Genomic DNA, 17708 nt, shown 5'->3' with positions numbered 1-17708 from the left:
CGCCCTAACCACCTGGCCATGCCGGGCCGATTATAAAAGAATTCTCAATATTTCTCATTAATATTTATAACAACAGAACCACCGCTTCCTTCAAAATAGCGTTGTAAGCTATATTTTCAGTAGTTTCAATTAGATTTTTGATAGAAGGAGCTAATAATCATCATGATCAATTACATTTAGAAAGTTCATGAAAGTTAAAGTCTCTGTAAAATCTAGTAATTCTGAACACTAAGTAGAAACAAGGTAATGATATAAATACGAGATCAAGTAAAGCAGTCAGTTAATGAGTAATCAGTTATTGAGTATTCAATAAGTCATTCCGTTCAGTGCCAGTCAGTTAGTTCGATGTCAGAAAAAAAATTATTCAGCGTTAGAAGTGAGAGATATCGCGTATTACTATCCAGTTACTAGGTGGTTTAGCGTATTTATTTATCGACATGTGCTAAGTACGTTAGGCTTATATTAGTTTGAAGCTTATATTGAAAAGTTTATGTATCATAAGTTTGGCCAACAAGTGAACGTCGTTATAGCAAACGTTATTGAAGAAATTAATTAATTCGTTATCGTTACGTACTATTTTTACCAAATCATCCAAAAGAACCCATCCAACAATAGACCACGTTACAACCACAGGTTAGGTAGTGTGTACCACACGTGGACTGTATTTTTTGTAGCTTTCTCATGCTTGAGTCCTTTATCAGATGTTGTTTTCAGAATTGTTAAGAATGTTGTTCATGCTTACTAATCCATTTATTTGTATGAAAAATTTAATTATTATTATATTTTGTTTGTAGAAAATTCAATAAAAGACTGAATTAGAACATATACTATATTTAGTCATAGTCATAGTAGGTGAATCAAAGTTGACACAAGCAACGCTATCGAAAACAAATCAGTCTGTCGATGTCCCAGACAAATTCGTTTATACAGTATTTATGAATCATTGTAAAATAAATGTCCTTAAGTTACTCGAAATTGTCTTGTAACGCCATATGAATCAAAGGTGGAGGAATGAGTTGCAAAGTGGGGTGCTTGGCTGGACATGAAGACTTTATAATGAGATTGAAAGTATAAAAGGTAGGCTAAAAGAAGCTCACGTGCTGACAAAGGCTGCTCAATGTAGAGGGATCTGGGGCAAGTCCCCCAGAAAATGTATATAATAATATAATTTACAGTTGCTATATAAGTCAAATATGTAAAAATGGGGGTACTGAAGCATCCCCAGCACCCTCGGTTCCGACGCCTCTCTCACCCACGATCCCACCTCTAATCTTTACAATGACTAGGACAGAAGTTGGTTGATAGACGTATGCCTTACGTGAATACTCATATCAACATTTAGTTATGAAAGATAAGCTTTAGCGGAAGAAGAAAACTTGACCAAATGTTAGACGGATAGTGGGACAAGGGTTCAAAAATAGGACTCTCCTAATTTAATCTTAACATAACACTTGGTCACCCTATTTGCTTGTTAACTGTGTTACTGCTTACACCACAACTAAATACATTATAGAGAAAGGTTACGATGTTTTACTTTGTTTATTTGCATTATTTGTGCTCCACCTTAACGCGATTCATCATCTACTCCAAACAACCCTGAATACTTGCTTATTATAGACTGATTCAGTAGTTTCAGTTAAAAAAATAAAATAAATGCTCGCGGTTATCATAAAGTTCTTGAGACGACAAGGGTGTCAAAGAATTTAAGGACAACCGTTCTACATCAGATCTGAATGGATTGAAGTGTCTACTATATCTTAACTCGTACAGGACTTTCATGTCTGCAAAACTATTCTAGTAACTGGTGAACCTAAATGTGGAAGGAATTACATGGTATGTGCTTTGCTACGAATCCGTGTCAGCATATGAACTGTGAAAAATAAAAGCTCTTGTATAATGTGGAGAGTTGGATAACCAAGCAGTTTTCTCTCGAAGTCGGTTTTCAATAGATCAAACTTTCTGAAGAAAGTTGCAGCTTGTAAAAGCTATTTTATGTACTCTAACAGTCAACATCCATACATGATAAATTATATGTATATATATATAAATAAACATGATTTACCACTGGAAAATTCATAAACTGAATATTTAACCGTCTACCAAGCTCACAACAGTGCTTAAGTACGTAAACTGAACCATGCCAAACTGTCATTAAATTACCGTTGTCTACAGCCATAACCACAATGACCCTAAAAAAAGTACGCGGAGAATGCGTGCTGCTGTTATGAATGAGGTTTCATGAGATAACGGATGCGATAGGCAATGTAACAAATGTCCCTGTCACAACAAAAATATATTTTGCCTATTATTAGTTAATTCAAGCGTCATCAGAGAACCTGCCAAAACTGACATTATTCTAATTCTATACAATCCTAAGACATAATAGCATCAGTTAGAGCAATACAATGAACAAAGTTGGCTTAAACTCAAATTTTTGGTCATGACTTACGTCATTCATTGAAAATTAGGGAGCGTTTATTTATCTATATAATGTCTTAAATTTACGAAGTTTGCAGATTGAGAGAAAGAAACCACTCATAACTAGGGAAAAAATTGTTTATAATAAACTATTTCTTAACACATTTTGTAATGTTGACCAGTTTTATGAACTAAAATAGGAAACATTGAAATACAATACACCATCAAGCATTTTTCGAGAACATATCAAAAATTAAGCACTGATCTTTTGCAAACATATTTTCTATAGAGACGACATTGTAGAGAAGTTAAAAAACTATTTTGAGACGACAACAAAAATAAAGGCTAATAAACTTATGTTGATACTAAATCTCATACTGACAATTTAGACGTCGACTAAATAATTTCTTCAGTAAAACCTCCTGTATGGTGTTACCACGAGTAGAAGAAACAAGGTTACCAACTGGTATGTTTAATGACAAAAATATGTAGAAGTTGTTCGAAAAACGTCTGTGTTAAGAATATTTTTAAACGTTTTCAATTTCATCCCAACTTGTCACTAGAAAGCGCTGTAATCAGCTACAGTAGCTGGTTTAGGGTCGTGGTTAGCAATTTTCCGGTTCAGTTCTGCCTAACAGTTCTCAATGGGATTACACCCTGAAAAATTTGCTGGACATGGCAATCTTGTAACGTCCTCCTGGTCGAGATAATCCTGTACAGAATGCGCACTGTGGGCAGTAACATTGTCACTCTGGAACACAAAGTTATTGCCAAACCTTGCCTTACCATATGACAGAAATATCTTTTCCATGCAATGCCTATTGACGCTTCCCTGGAGGATATGAAGAGCAGTTTCTCAACCATAATGAATAACTGCCCAAACATGTCACCACCTTCTGTGGGAAAGACAGTCTTCTCTCATCTGTTCTCTAGGCAAACGACGAAAACGAATCCTACCATCAGCTCTAACAAACCGGAAACAGGACTCATCTGAAAAGACGACATGTCACCAGTGTCCTAACTGTAAATTGGCATGCTGTCTTCCCCCAAGAAACATAGTAAATTCTGGTTGATATCGGTTTGCAGATAGCCCTTCTTGCAAAATAACCTTCTTTGGTCAGTCTCCTATTCATTGTTCTTCTGGTTATCCTGGAATGAACGTGTTCATGTCATTCCCGTCATGTAAGGTGTAGCAAGACTTCTTTTGACCTTGACGTGCTAACCTCGGGCTGGTGATATGCACACTAGGGATTTATCTGAAGAAATATATCAAAGTTCTGTTTGAGTTAGTATTGAAATGCCAGAAGTGAGTTATCATTACCACAATGTGTAAAAAGGACATAAGCGCCAACTTGGCCGGATCCAATATTTTAGATAGGTAGGTTCACTCCCCTCAATATATATTTAATTTCATCATCATAATTTCATGTAGATTTTCATATAAAAGTTAATAGATGAATAAATGATATGCTTTATTTTAACAACTAATCTAAACATAAAATAATGCACTTGTGATGGCTAACTTGCAAGTGGAGGTTGATATACTTACCTTTCTTATCTCCCAGACTAACCTGAACCAACCCAAAGTTTCGTAAACACGAATGTTCATAGTTAGGAAACTAATATCTCATTTGTGTTAAACAAGGTGATGGAGTGCATTATGTGTGTGTGTTCAACAATCGTTGTAGTAAAACCGACAAAGGCTATCACTGGACCTCACATCCATATTAAAACTGAAACATACCGAGTATGCTATCACTGGACATCAGGCCCATATTAAATTCGAGATATTCACATATGCTGTCATTGGACTTCAGGTTCATATTTACAGCGAGATGTTCGAATGTGCTGTCACTGGACTTCAAGTCCATATTAAAACCGAGACATATCACAGATGCTTTAAGAAAGTTAAGAGTCCTAATTATCTGGGAACGACTAATGGAATTTCAGTAATCAAAACTGTGTCACAAAACAACAAACAATACCAAAACTGACAGATGTCAGAATAGAAAGATGCTTTACACGACATTGCAACCAGCATAAGTATGAGCAAAATAACAGTCTGATCAGCTTGTGGATCACTTTTAACAACAACTAGCCAGGAAATGTTTACAAATCTGTAATAACAGCACTAACTATCCTTCGGACAAATATAAGACAGGAACTAACTAGGGCTATCTATTAAGCGCCTTTCATCTTTTTATTATGCATAAAGCTTCAGCTAGATTCAATATATCTATCCCTTTGGATATAAAACAAGACATAGCTTGGAGATATCTATATCACACCACTAGGCTTCCTGATGTAATTAAAACGAGACTTACCCTGGAGATGTCTTTAATATACCTCCTGGCTTGTGGACAAGGCCTGGGCTACGAGAGTGCTTAGGTGGGCGGTGCACCCCTAAATTTCACTCTCTCCCCAAAAAACCCATTCTCCCTAGCGGTTAAAAAAATCTTATTATCAATTTTAAACAATTGTATGACTTTTTAAATCGCTAAGAAGAATCAATTCGCATGGGACAAACACTTTTGCTATATTACCTTTCCTGAAAAATCCATATCACTGTATGGTAGCTCCCACAAAAGCTCCACTGCCATCCACTACAAGGGAGAGGAGCTGGGCCTGGCTGTGGACATATATATAATGAATGACCTGGTAAGAGTAGCCGAAGACCTGGCGGAAGGTACTACTGACTAGCTGTCTTTCTTCTAGTCTTCCAGTTCAAAAATAAGGACAGCTATGCATGGATAACCCTTGTGAAACTTTACGCGAAATTCTCTAACAAACAAAACTAATCCACTTTTCTTTTCTTTTTTCCTCATTTTTATTTTAATTTTTTTACTTATATCATACGGTAATTCCACGAATACAATAATACCGGCTGAACAGATGTAGGCTTCCGGTACTTGGCGACTTACTTGGAGCGGGGTGTGATGACGTAATTCTTTTATCCTTTCATCATAATCAAATTCAGTAACCGAACTCTGCTCCGAAGTGCTTTAGTAGTTGCTGTAATTACTGGAGACAAAGATTGGTACTGTCTTCGGCCTGAAGGGTTTTATTTCTCTCCTTCATAATCAGGAGATATGCAGGGCCATAGTTTAATAAACATTTCAGCATACGATCAACACGTGTCACATACTTATCACGTGTGCACCTAGTTTTGACTGTTTTACCATCTTGTTAGCTAATCAAAAATTGGAAATAAATGCTTTTCATCTTCCGCAGCCGAACTTTTTAGATGAGGAACAAAACGTCAGTACAAAACTCTCACTTCTCTGTATAAATATTCACGGTAACTAAGTCTTATTACTTTTACTGACAGTATAATCACTTCTTAACTTAACTTCCAATAAAACACTCCTATTTTTTGCTCTATATCTAAATGCCTGCTCGACATAATTACCCACCTGAAACACTCTCAACCAAAAATAGCGCAGCTCTAAAATAATGTCAGTGTTTCAAATAATTATCACATAATTGCAGAGAAACATAACCAATCAAAATAATGCTTTACAAACTGATTATTAAGCAACACGACTACACGTATAGCTGCGCTCTAGAGCTTTTCTCATCTATTTAGAATAACAGAACTTTGAAAAGTAGCAAGAACATTTTCTTACATTCCAGAATGCAACCGTACAAAACTCTACCTTTATATACAGTTTTATTCTTACACTCCAGAATACAACCGTACAAAACTCTACATTCATATACAGTTTTGTTCTTACATTCCAGAATGCAACCGTACAAGAACTCTACCTTTATATACAGTTTTGTTCTTACTTTACAGAATACAACCGTACAAAACTCTACATTCATATACAGTTTTGTTCTTACATTCCAGAATGCAACCGTACAAAACTCTACATTCATATACAGTTTTGTTCTTACATTCCAGAATGCAACCGTACAAAACTCTATGTTTATATACAATTTTGTTCCCCCACTTCCAGTGACTCAACAGGAATTTTGAGAGCTTATAACTCTAAAAATTGGGTTTCGATATTCTCGATGGGAAGAACACAGCCCACTGTGTACCTTTGTGGTTATAAAAACAAATAAACAGTTGTTTTAACACCAAATCTGAGAGTCAGGGCGATTGGTGGGTTGATTCCCAAACAAAGCTTTTAGGTATTCTTTTTCTTATTTTTTTTAACAATTCTGAATACAGATTTGAATTCCTTACGATATCTGGAATCTGAACTGTCAACCAGCGTAGCCGAATTCACACTAGTTTCCAGCTATAGAGAAAAAGTTATAGCCCCATACACAATCTCTCACAAAACACAGTAGTCGCTGCACATGTAGAACAATAAATATGTTTCTTTAGCTCTCTGAAGCCGTTTTCAACGCGATTTCCATGATTTCTGTCGATAGAGATGGCCGAAGAAGGCTCAATGAAGCTTACTTGTCGCTGTGAGGTGGCTAACGTGCAGTACCTGTGTAAACATGATCATTTTTACTGATTTGTGCAAGAGGAAAACAGTCCAGCTAACCCTTTAAATTCTGTATCTTCGTGGCCGAACGCTATTGAGAGGCGAGTTCTTTTGGCAGTAAAGTATGGTTTCTTTTGATGATAATATGTCAAGACTTTTATCAGAGTAAATTATTTTTGATTCTATTTTAACTATCAGAAACTGTGACACCCTTTTTTAGCCCACCCAATCCCTCTAATTCGGTCTCATTGCTGTACGTAATCCTGATATTAATTTAAGCTATGTTTTTGCCAATTATTATAAAATAATAATATAGTATGCATATTGACACTATACAGCCTTCACATCAATTATTTTCGCTAATGAAGAGCCTACAGCACTAATAATGATATATACGTATATACGGCTATATCGCTATTGCTTATTGGTTAGGCATAAATAACCTTCTAAAGCGATTGTTCCTAATCATTTCTTACATTTTCTCATGTATCAAGTTCAGTATTTGACAACGGTAAATTAATGTGCCGTCAATTGACAATCCGTGAACTGTTTGACTAATTAACCAGCTTGCTACATCATACTTAGAAATATCTATAAGTTAGTAATTATATCGAGAACAGCAACGACAACTACCATATTGGGATTAACCATTAAAAAACAATTAGTCAAAGATACTTGTAAAACAACTAACTTATGATTATCTATAAGACAGTAACTAGCTTGTTATATCTATGTTAAAACAACTTACACAGGGATAGCCTATGACAGCATTTAGCTTGGAAAAATCGAATAAAGAAGAATTTGGAGGAAATATTTGTAAGATAACAACTATCTTGAGAGAATCTATAAGAAAGCAGCCAGCTTCGATATATCTATGTTATAACAACTAACTTAGGAGCATCTATACGCCAGCAACTAGCATGGATACATTTATATCACAACATCTCACTCAGGGGTAGTCATTAAGACAGAAACCAGCATGCCTATATCTGCGAGACAACAATTTACAGTTTATAGATATCTACAACAAATGTAAACTATAGTGCGGCAAAATCTATAAACTTTGATTCAACTTAAGAATGTTCATTCAATAACATTAATTAGTTTGAATATATATATATATATATAATAAGCATTTCCATTCACTGTCCTAGTTGTCAGCTTGATGTCATAACGGCTTATGACTTTGGTAATAGCACCCAAATGCGTTGGGGATATCCCAACTATCAGACAATATCCAAACGCTGATGATAACAAGCCAGCAGTCATGGAAAATTAATCAAGGGTACGGAACTTAGTGCTTACACCACAACGTCTCAACTCCTACCGCCCTTCACTTTATTTTATATAAGATCATTATTGTTTTATAGTGTTGATTTAATCGCCTATTAACAATTAATGTAACTAATATCATTACAGCTATTTAGTCATATATATATATATATATAAGTCAGCAACCAGTTTAAGGACATCTATATGAAAGCAACGAGAATGAGTAACAACAAAACAAAACATTGCTTTCTAGAAAAGAACGCTGTTGTTTGTTATATAAAACGGATGTTAAACATTATATCCGAGTTAAACACACAATTAAAACGTAATTTCAACAGACACAGCTTCCCAGACCACTTGAATGAGAAACGAGATATAGCAACAAGAGTTATGTGACATGTTGATCTGAGATAAGTTCTACACAAACTGGATCTACTATAACTGTTCGATGATCGTTATGTTAGTGCTTTATCGAGTTCGAATAGAAACGCTTTCCTAACTCGATATCCTCACAAATTATAGAATAAAATGAACTAATGATTATTATCATGGTTTAATCTAAATGTTCACATAATTGTGTTATTTGCTGTGCCATCAAAAGCAAGTATTTTATATCTCGGTGCTTCTTATACTGAACTAACTATCTTATTTATCACACCGGTAACAGATATGGGTTGTTCCTTGACTCATTCCCAGTTTTAATTAACTTCTTTATCATGTGTGGTTGGCATGTGCTGCGCATGCGTATTAACTGCGTGTCGCATGCTATATTTAGCAAATGAGCTTCGTTTCTGGCGCACTACTTCCACTGTAAAAACTTTAAATCGATTTGATGCTATTTTAAACTCGCATGCATGCAAAATGTATTGTTACGTGGTCGTCATGGTAACTGATCCGCATCAGGAAACGTTAATAAAAAATACATGACGCAAACTGTCGTTTAGTGAAGAGAATTTGGTAGTTATTTTGTTTCTTCCCATTAACGGATATATTTGGACTTATACAGTTTTGGGTTTCTATCTCTATTCTTATGTAAAAAGAAACGAGTCGCTTTTACCACGGTTATTTATAAATATCTGTATGAGATTATTTCAATACAAGTAATCTGACCACTCAACTAATTCCAAACCAAGGCTAACATAAAACGTCTAAGTTTATAATTATAAATGTATTGTGACAATACAACATTTCATGCACGTGACGTTTATTTAGTTTGAGGATCAATGGAAATATCGACAAGCTAATGACGCAAAGAGGTACCATTTATAGTATCGTGTTTTATATTCGTATGACATCCTTGTGTGTGCGTGTCTATATGGGCTCGTAAAAAGGAGGAATTGCTAACAGGTACAGGTTGAATAGTGTAAAATCCTGCAATGGCATAATGGTGGAGAATACCTTATTTTTTGGAAAATGTATCAGGCCAACTTCGACCAAACGTAATATGACAGTATATATATATTATCATAAGAAGGTACAATAAGTACTATAAAACACCCATAGGTCACCCGATCAGTAAGCCTACATTAAATGTTTATGATAGCTTCCTAATAATAAGACTTTGAAAAATCATAACAGACAGTAGTTATTTTTAACGTTTATTTTCTTTGAAGACACTGGCTTTTGAAGTATAAATACTTTTTTCTAGTTAATGTGAAAACTTTTTTTTGAAGCTATGAAGAAGTACAAATGGGTAGACTAAATGTGTTTTATTACTCCAGTCGTTTCATATACTGTGTAATTTTCTTTTCGCTTTATTCTATCTATCTACAGCAAAGCAACATTAATGTCTAAACTGACTATCAAAATAAGCTGAATGATCAGCTATGAAAACAGCTTATCTAAGCATCTGTATGAAAACATAACTAAAAAAAGATTTATGGTGGGAAAATCATCAATAGTGAACAAATTTCGTGGAATTTTTATCTATATATTGGTACAGGTTCATCGATAAACAATGACATAGCTCCCAGTTTAGTAAAATATAAGTAAATTTATTCATACTTAAAAATTAAAACAAGGAAGAAAGATGGATAAAAGTTTTGGGATAAATCTTCTAATATAATAATACCTTTAGGCGAAACTATGTGAATTTTATAATCCTAAAAGAATACAGTAATTTCTTTAAAAATATATCTATCTCATACTGTTGACAAATTGAATGCTAATTTTTAAATGGGAAATTTAAATTTCACAAATATTTTCAATCTATCTAAATTTATTATGCTGAAAGTGAAGGGAAAAATATATATACATGTGTTTACTGCTATAGGAAAAATCTAAGTTATAAAAAAGGCTATATTAGGTGTATCAAATAATTCGTAAATGTTGCAGGGCAAGCAGCAAATACGTAACAGTGCGGATTTATTATGAGTTTTATATAGATTTTGTGTTAAGCTAAGTTATTTTCCAAAATAAAAACGTTGTGAAAATGGTAATTAAAAGCAGATATAAAATATGGGCTAACATGGACAAAGAACATACAAACTACGTGGACCAGCATGGACAAGTATATGAAGTAATGGGATGTTTTATAAGAGAACCACCATCTTTTAGGAAGTTTTCTAAAATCGTAAACACTTACTTTAAAAAACAACGCAATCCCTACAGTGCATTTGTTTAATTATTTATCTTCTTGGCTGAATAGTAAGATGTCAGTGATGAAAAATCAAGATTACTGACCTCGGTGTAACTTGAATTACGAATCCTGTCGTAGGGTCTATAGAGTAGATCAAACGTAAATACTAGCACACTTATAGACTCAGTTTATAAAAAATGGGGAAGGGATTTAATAATTTGTAATGAAAATTAATAAATTTCATAGTACGTTTATCTAAAACATATAAAAGGGAATTACGATGTAGTTTCATATTTACGCTTTACGTCATGATGGTGCGAAAACCAGTATAGGAATAAAAATCAAATTACATACTTTGTATGATCTGCATGTTTCTAGCGAGGTTACGAAACACATGTTTCTACATATTTGGCTCGGTAATATGGATATAGGTAAGACACAAAGAAAAGAACCTTGATAACAATAACATTTTGTTTTACAAAACCTTGAAGACGTTTCTTATCAGAAAGGTTCCAAATAATAAACAGTTTGAAGGATCAGATTTTTTATCCTACGCTTCAAAAGATAGAGAAATGTATTAGAAATGACCGTATTGCAGACACTTCTTTGTCGCAATCTTTTTAATTAATCTATTTTAAAATACTCGTTAAAACAGTACAGACGATTTGTCACATAAGACTGCTTGTTATTTTAGTTTAGGCTTAAATTTGTATGTACAATAAAATAAGAAATTCAGAAAATGAAATTATTTCTTTGCTTTAATAAAATAAGAAAATTTCATTGCTTAAAGTAATTGCTACAATGCATTATTTCGAATGATAATAAAGCGCTTTTATCCACTTAATCCACTGTAATTCATTCTAAACTGATATAAGAAAGTTGATATAATATTCGAAAATATGTTATTTGAATATTAATGCAGAAAATATATATATTTCTTGAATAGTTACAAAATAACACAATGACTGAGGTGACAAACTCAAATCATTTGGAATTTTTATTAAAGACTCGGGCGCAAGGTTGAGAAAAACATTGATAATTTGTGACATAATGGTAAAATCGTGAGTTTTATATGTTATTTTGGTCACTGACGTTACATATGTGCCAGGTGTTGAAGAATAGAGAAAAGACACTGAAAAAGTTCTTGAATAATTTAATCAATCCAGTAGCTTGCCCTTGTGGCTTTGAGTGGTTTGTTTGTTTGCTTTTAAGCACAAAGGTACACAATGAGCCCTCCACGAGAATCGAAGCCGGGTTTTTAGCGGTGTGAGCCTTCAATCTGTTTTTTAGCCACTAAGACTGGGGGGGGGGGGGAGCAGTTTTTAAATAGAAAAATCATTATTGTTTCTTAAGATGAAATAATAACTTCCTGTCAGCTTTAAGTTTAAGTTGTTAATACTTCCCCTTTATCTATATTTCTACTAACTACGAATATATAAGTATTACCAACCGGAGCTGATAAGTAATTTGAACAGATATTCTTTTTAAAATTATTTCGTTGTTCTGTTAACAATGTTAATTTAGAAGATGTCTGCAATAAAGCACAATACTCTCACCAGGTGTACAACAGCAGGACAATACGTACAAGAAGACTGTTGTATTTTGGTTGATTGTTTGGTTGTTGTTAAGCCCAAAACTACACAACTACACAATAGGCTATCTGTGCTATGCCTAACTATGGGTGCCGAAACCAGAGTTTTAGCTTCATTAGCCTACAGACATTCCGCTGAGTCACTGGGGGACTGCTGTATCTATAGTAATAAAATTTCATTTTTTAATTAGACAGTACTACGCTCATTTTCATTGAGTCTTTATGCAGTGACTAAACTTAAATATTTATTAAAATATGATTGTAGCATAAATCTAATTAGTAGTTTTGAATTATTAACTTTAGTTCAGATTTTCGGTTAACAGTACCTATTTAACTTGCTTTGGTAACTGTTGTTCATATTAAAAACACGAATAAAACGACATTACATATTTTACTTTTATTTTGAAATAAACGAAAGTTTACAGCATTATATTTCTTTCGATCATAGCCTCAAACAAACAACTTCATAGCACTGTAAGCTTAATATATATATATATTTATGATGTGATATTAGATATTCAAAACACAGAAAGAAATAAGTATTTACACACCACCAACACAATTATAAGTATACATACTTATAAAGCACATGTAAAGTGTCAAGTGATCAAACAACAGTTTGATATACCATAATACATAATAACCAAAATACATTAATCAGCTTAGAGCCTGTCAGATAACAGGTCGAAAGTATAAATGTAAAAACATATCTACATCTACTCCTATACCAACATTTTTACAAATACATCTCCCTATGTATTCATGACATCATGAAAGAACATCAGATGTTTGTACCTGCACAGCTATGTTACTTTAGAATAAATTGATACTTTTTCATCAGATTATCTTTTACACACAAAATGAATAAATCAATCGAATCAGTCAGTTAGGGCAATGCACAGATATAACCAAGATACCTCTGTTCCTTCTTCAACCAAGCGGACGAATGGAAGTGAAACGGGTATTCGCGAAAAGCTACTCAAGAGCTATCTGCACTAGCCATCCCTAATTATGAACTGATAGACTACAGGGAAAGCTAGTTAACTAGTTAACACCACTCACAACTAATTTTTTAGTATTCTATTCGAATAGTGGGATTTGACTAAAACTCTTACAGCAACCCCAAAATGCAGAGCGTGATTCTGCAGCAAAAAGACGTGAACTGTGGATCTTCGTATTCACATTTCAGCACGCTAACCATTGTGCCACGACCAGTCCAAACGAAAAAGCAGAAGAATATAAAGAATAGAAAATTGTGAATGACAGACACACGTCAACGGCAAAAAAGAAGAAAAAAAGGAAATCAAGGAGAGGAGAAGCACGACATTATATGAACACAGAAAATATATAGCAAAAATGCAAAATAAAATAAAAAATTACAAAATACGAATGCCAATGAAAATTATTTCCTGCTGTAAATACAATATTACATTTTACAGGCTGCTGTTACGATTCCCTGCTTAAAACGCTATGTCTTTATTAACGTCCATTGTTTGCAACACATCCACAATGATTTTTTTATTAGTTTTTACAAAATTAATTTAAGCCTTGTTTTCTCTGTAACAGATCTTGGTAACTTTAGGTATGAACAGTTATATTGTGTTTATATCCAATTTGCCTTTGACGTACTATGTTGCATACAATGTATAGCACAAATATTTATGGAATGACATTAACACAAGTAAAAATCATAAGAACAATCTGTTTAGCTAAAAGTTATATCAAGTTTACAATTAGATCGTATAACGTAACTTTTATCTTACCTCCCTGACCGAACCTGTTATATACTCCTGTGGCCATTTCTACATCCATGCCATAATTGAAAGGTACTATACAAAGTGTGAAGTTATTTCACTCCAAGGAGTAGCGACTGCAGAAGAGTAACAAAGGGCACTTGAATATTTGTTGCAGTCTCGAAAAATATTATTACTAACTGAAAGGAAACAGGTAACTTTGACAGTCAGATACTAGTTAAACCACCAGCAAATACTTTTTCTATTTCATAGTTGTCTTTATTTTAAAGCAAGTACTAAGCCAACCAATACATCCTTACATTCGAGCTATATTTAATATTACATCTCTTTGAAATGTTATAGCGAGAAGGATATTCACCATTCTGTTTGATTTAGTTCTCGGACATTCAACAGAATCGCACGTGTACTTATCACGGTTTAAGTTAACATTTGCGCGCACTACCTTTTCTATTTCAAATAGATCGTACGTGGTTGGCTAAATATAGCTGCCACATCAAGTCAAAGAGGTGACGAAGTTTTACGAGCACGCGCAAAATATACTTATGCTTTCTATGCCGCATGCGCAAGAAAGAAAGAAACAAACATAATTAATATTCACAATAATACATAAGTCAATAAATAAAGAACGTTGCATGATGTCGTATCATAATAATATCACGTTGTATATCACAATATTTAAAGTTCTCAAGTAAGTGCCATTACACTCTGAAAATGCTTGCATTAGCGTTTTCTTAGTTTCTAAAACTACTCCCCAGACTTGGCTTGGATCAATTTGAACTTCTTCACCTTGTGTGTCTACAATTTTCAGTAACATCATCAAGTCATTGAATATAGAACAATATCGAAATACATAAGTTCTATCGAGTAAATTGCTACTGCCATGAAATCAGAGGTTTAATAAATAGTATATACGCGTAAACACAAGGTGTGCCCATAAAAGTTGAATTAAAAAATCGTATTGCAGTTATTTTTTCTAGCTAATAATAATCAAGAAATGTGTCTGTTTTATGGCAGAAATGCTAATCACAGTTTATATAACTTTATTTTATATAATATAAATAACTAGCTTTTTGTAATATTTTCCTTACAATAGACACCATTTTACAGGTTTCATTATCAGAATAAGTACCAGTTATTATTAGTGATATGCTCTCTCAGTTACACGTTTCATTTTCCTTATGTATATTTTATAACTTTTACTTACATCTTTAGTAGTAAGTGTAACGTTACGTAATTGTAATTTAACAATTTAACTTTCAGTAAAATACTATTTGTATCCTTACTTTAATCAAGCCATATATAACTTCTTCTTTCAGAATAAGTTATATTTCTAGTTTTCTTCTAATTATGATAATATTTCACTTCTTTCACTAGTTTTATCTACAAAATTCAACAATTTAGAGCCTTTCTTTGGAGTGTCTGTATACTTTATAACTTGTACTTCAAATTCAAGTTTCACATACAATGTTTATTGGATTTTGTTAAGCGCAAAGTTACACAATGGGCAATCTGTATTCTGCCCGACTAGATATGAAAACCAGATTTTCATATCTAGTGTAAGAAGTACTATTTTAGACTTCAATATCAGTGTTCCAATATAAATATCATTTATAATTTTCATTTTCAACAGAGATATATTTAAGCCTTTCATTTCCAAGGAACTTTCGTACTATAAATGCAAGCTATCTTTTACGTCTCTAAAAATATATTTGTTACAAACATTAGAAACCCTAATAACAGCTTTTTACATGTAACACCCTTTTTCATGTTTAATTCGTAAATCAATATTTCTAAGTAATCTATATATATTAATTTTGAAGTGTATAAATTATTTTCAAATACACTGGTAATAGAACCTAAATAAACATCAACAAAAATATTTATCTTTTGCTAGTGTTCTTAAGTGCACTACTTTCAATACAGATATAACCTTAACTTTTCAGTAAAAAAATAAATGACTTGGAAAAGAAAACATACTTTATTCTCGTTGGTCGTACAGTGTTTGTTGTTCGTTTCACAATCACTCGGTTTGCTATATTAAGGAAGAGCTTTCTCTAAGTGGAAACTGGCTGCTATTTTTACAGTAACTAGTTCGCCAACTTTGCCAGCGGTTAAGCATCACCAAAAACTATTTCTAGCTCTTTTACATCAAGCAAACACGCCATATAGTTGACCATGTAAACGTAATTTTATTGTCAGTACCTTATAAGAACTCATCTTACCAATTGGGGAATGGGGAACACCTAGCAGTGGATGATCACATCCCAATAAATAGAATAAACTTTTTCCAAACTTATGTTATACCTATTCCAAAGTAAATATATTTTCGAATTGTAATATATATATATATATATATATATATACACACACACAAAACAGCCTCAATTACTTTTCTCAGACCAAATCACACTGACTGGATGGAAGTTCTCTAAATTTGTACAAATAATCACGCTTATCTTTTTTACCACAAAAAGTGTACAGTTTTATAATATGATATTTTGCCACAAAATTATCTGTACGAATTGAGATTTCCTAATAGACCAATAAATCATATATTATGGTACAGAAAAAAAACTACAATAAATTTCATAGACGTTATCAGTAATATTATTTATTTATCTTTTAAGCAATGATATGACAGTAAGCCACCACTATTAAACTGATTAGGTTAAAGTTAACGTTTTGAGCAGAATTACATAAATAATCACATCAGTAAATCAAAACAATTAGAAATTGAATCTTTAGTGAAATCACTTTATATTTTCAGCTATGAAAAAATCTATAATAGGAAATCGTAAAAATAAAACCCAGACTCTGATGTTTGGTAGAAGGTTAATATACAAGAAACTCTTAACATGCTTTAAAACGTTAATCTAAACAGTAATAAGACATACTAAAGCATTAATGTTAAATAAATAAATACTTCAAATGCACCTTTTGTAGTGAAATAATCTAATGAGACAGTAAACAAGGTTGAGAACGTTACATTATTTTGAATATACGAATCAGCAAGTCACGTGACAAACATAACCACATATAAAGTCGCGGTGTTTCGTGATACTACCAAAATCTGATCGTTCTTGGGAAGGATATGTAACAGACCTTTCCGTCGCAAAACATTCATACACTCAACCATAAGGATTTGTTGATGTGGAATTTAGAATTACGAAGACGGGAATATCCATTATACTTAATGGCATTGGAAAAGAATAGGAATAGGAATCAATCAGGAGACACGACCATAGATTAAAAGCCCTGTAACAATTCATGCCCAATCGTGGTAATCAAAGTACGACGTTTTGCAACAGGTGAGAATCCACGAACACAAAGGTCAATGGTAAAAGTAATCCTCATGCCCCAGGCAACAGTATGTGACCAGTGCTGGATTAACGCATAGGCCACCTGGGCACGGGCCTATGGTCCCGGCTATATAGGGGCTCTGCCGGCCACCCAAGTAAAAAAAAAAATATGGTTCATAAAATTAGCAAAATAGAAACAAGAATGAGTTATTGTTATTATTACTATTCCCAAATACTACCTGGGCCTAGGGCCCAATCAAACCTTAATCCGGCCCTCTATGCGATATAATCAAGAAAGATCTTGTAACGAATTTGTTATTATATATTTATTTTAATATCAACGTTTGTTTGGAT

The 17708-nt window shown here is 33.3% G+C and overlaps 1 protein-coding gene across 6 annotated transcripts in view; it reads right to left on the bottom strand.

Moving 5' to 3' along the window:
• The window catches only part of LOC106467902 (histone deacetylase 4-like), a 107432-nt gene extending 92919 nt beyond the window's left edge, over positions 1 to 14513 (bottom strand). For 4 of the 6 annotated variants that reach the window (XM_022396113.1, XM_022396120.1, XM_013928288.2 and 1 more), the window contains exon 1: positions 14065 to 14513. In XM_022396113.1, coding sequence (XP_022251821.1) covers positions 14065 to 14113 — 49 coding nt within the window. In that variant the 5' untranslated portion in view covers positions 14114 to 14513. Of the gene's footprint in view, positions 1 to 4961; positions 4981 to 14064 lie in introns of those variants that run through there. The other 2 variants (XM_022396115.1, XM_022396119.1) reach the window with 2 other exon arrangements.
• Between the last annotated feature and the right edge of the window lie 3195 nt (positions 14514 to 17708).

The sequence above is a fragment of the Limulus polyphemus genome, unplaced genomic scaffold, assembly GCF_000517525.1.
Source record: "Limulus polyphemus unplaced genomic scaffold, Limulus_polyphemus-2.1.2 Scaffold2787, whole genome shotgun sequence".
In the NCBI taxonomy this organism is placed as follows: Eukaryota; Metazoa; Arthropoda; class Merostomata; order Xiphosura; family Limulidae; genus Limulus; species Limulus polyphemus.
The sequence above is the reverse complement of the archived record's forward strand: the minus strand, read 5'-3'. Positions and strand labels throughout refer to the sequence as shown.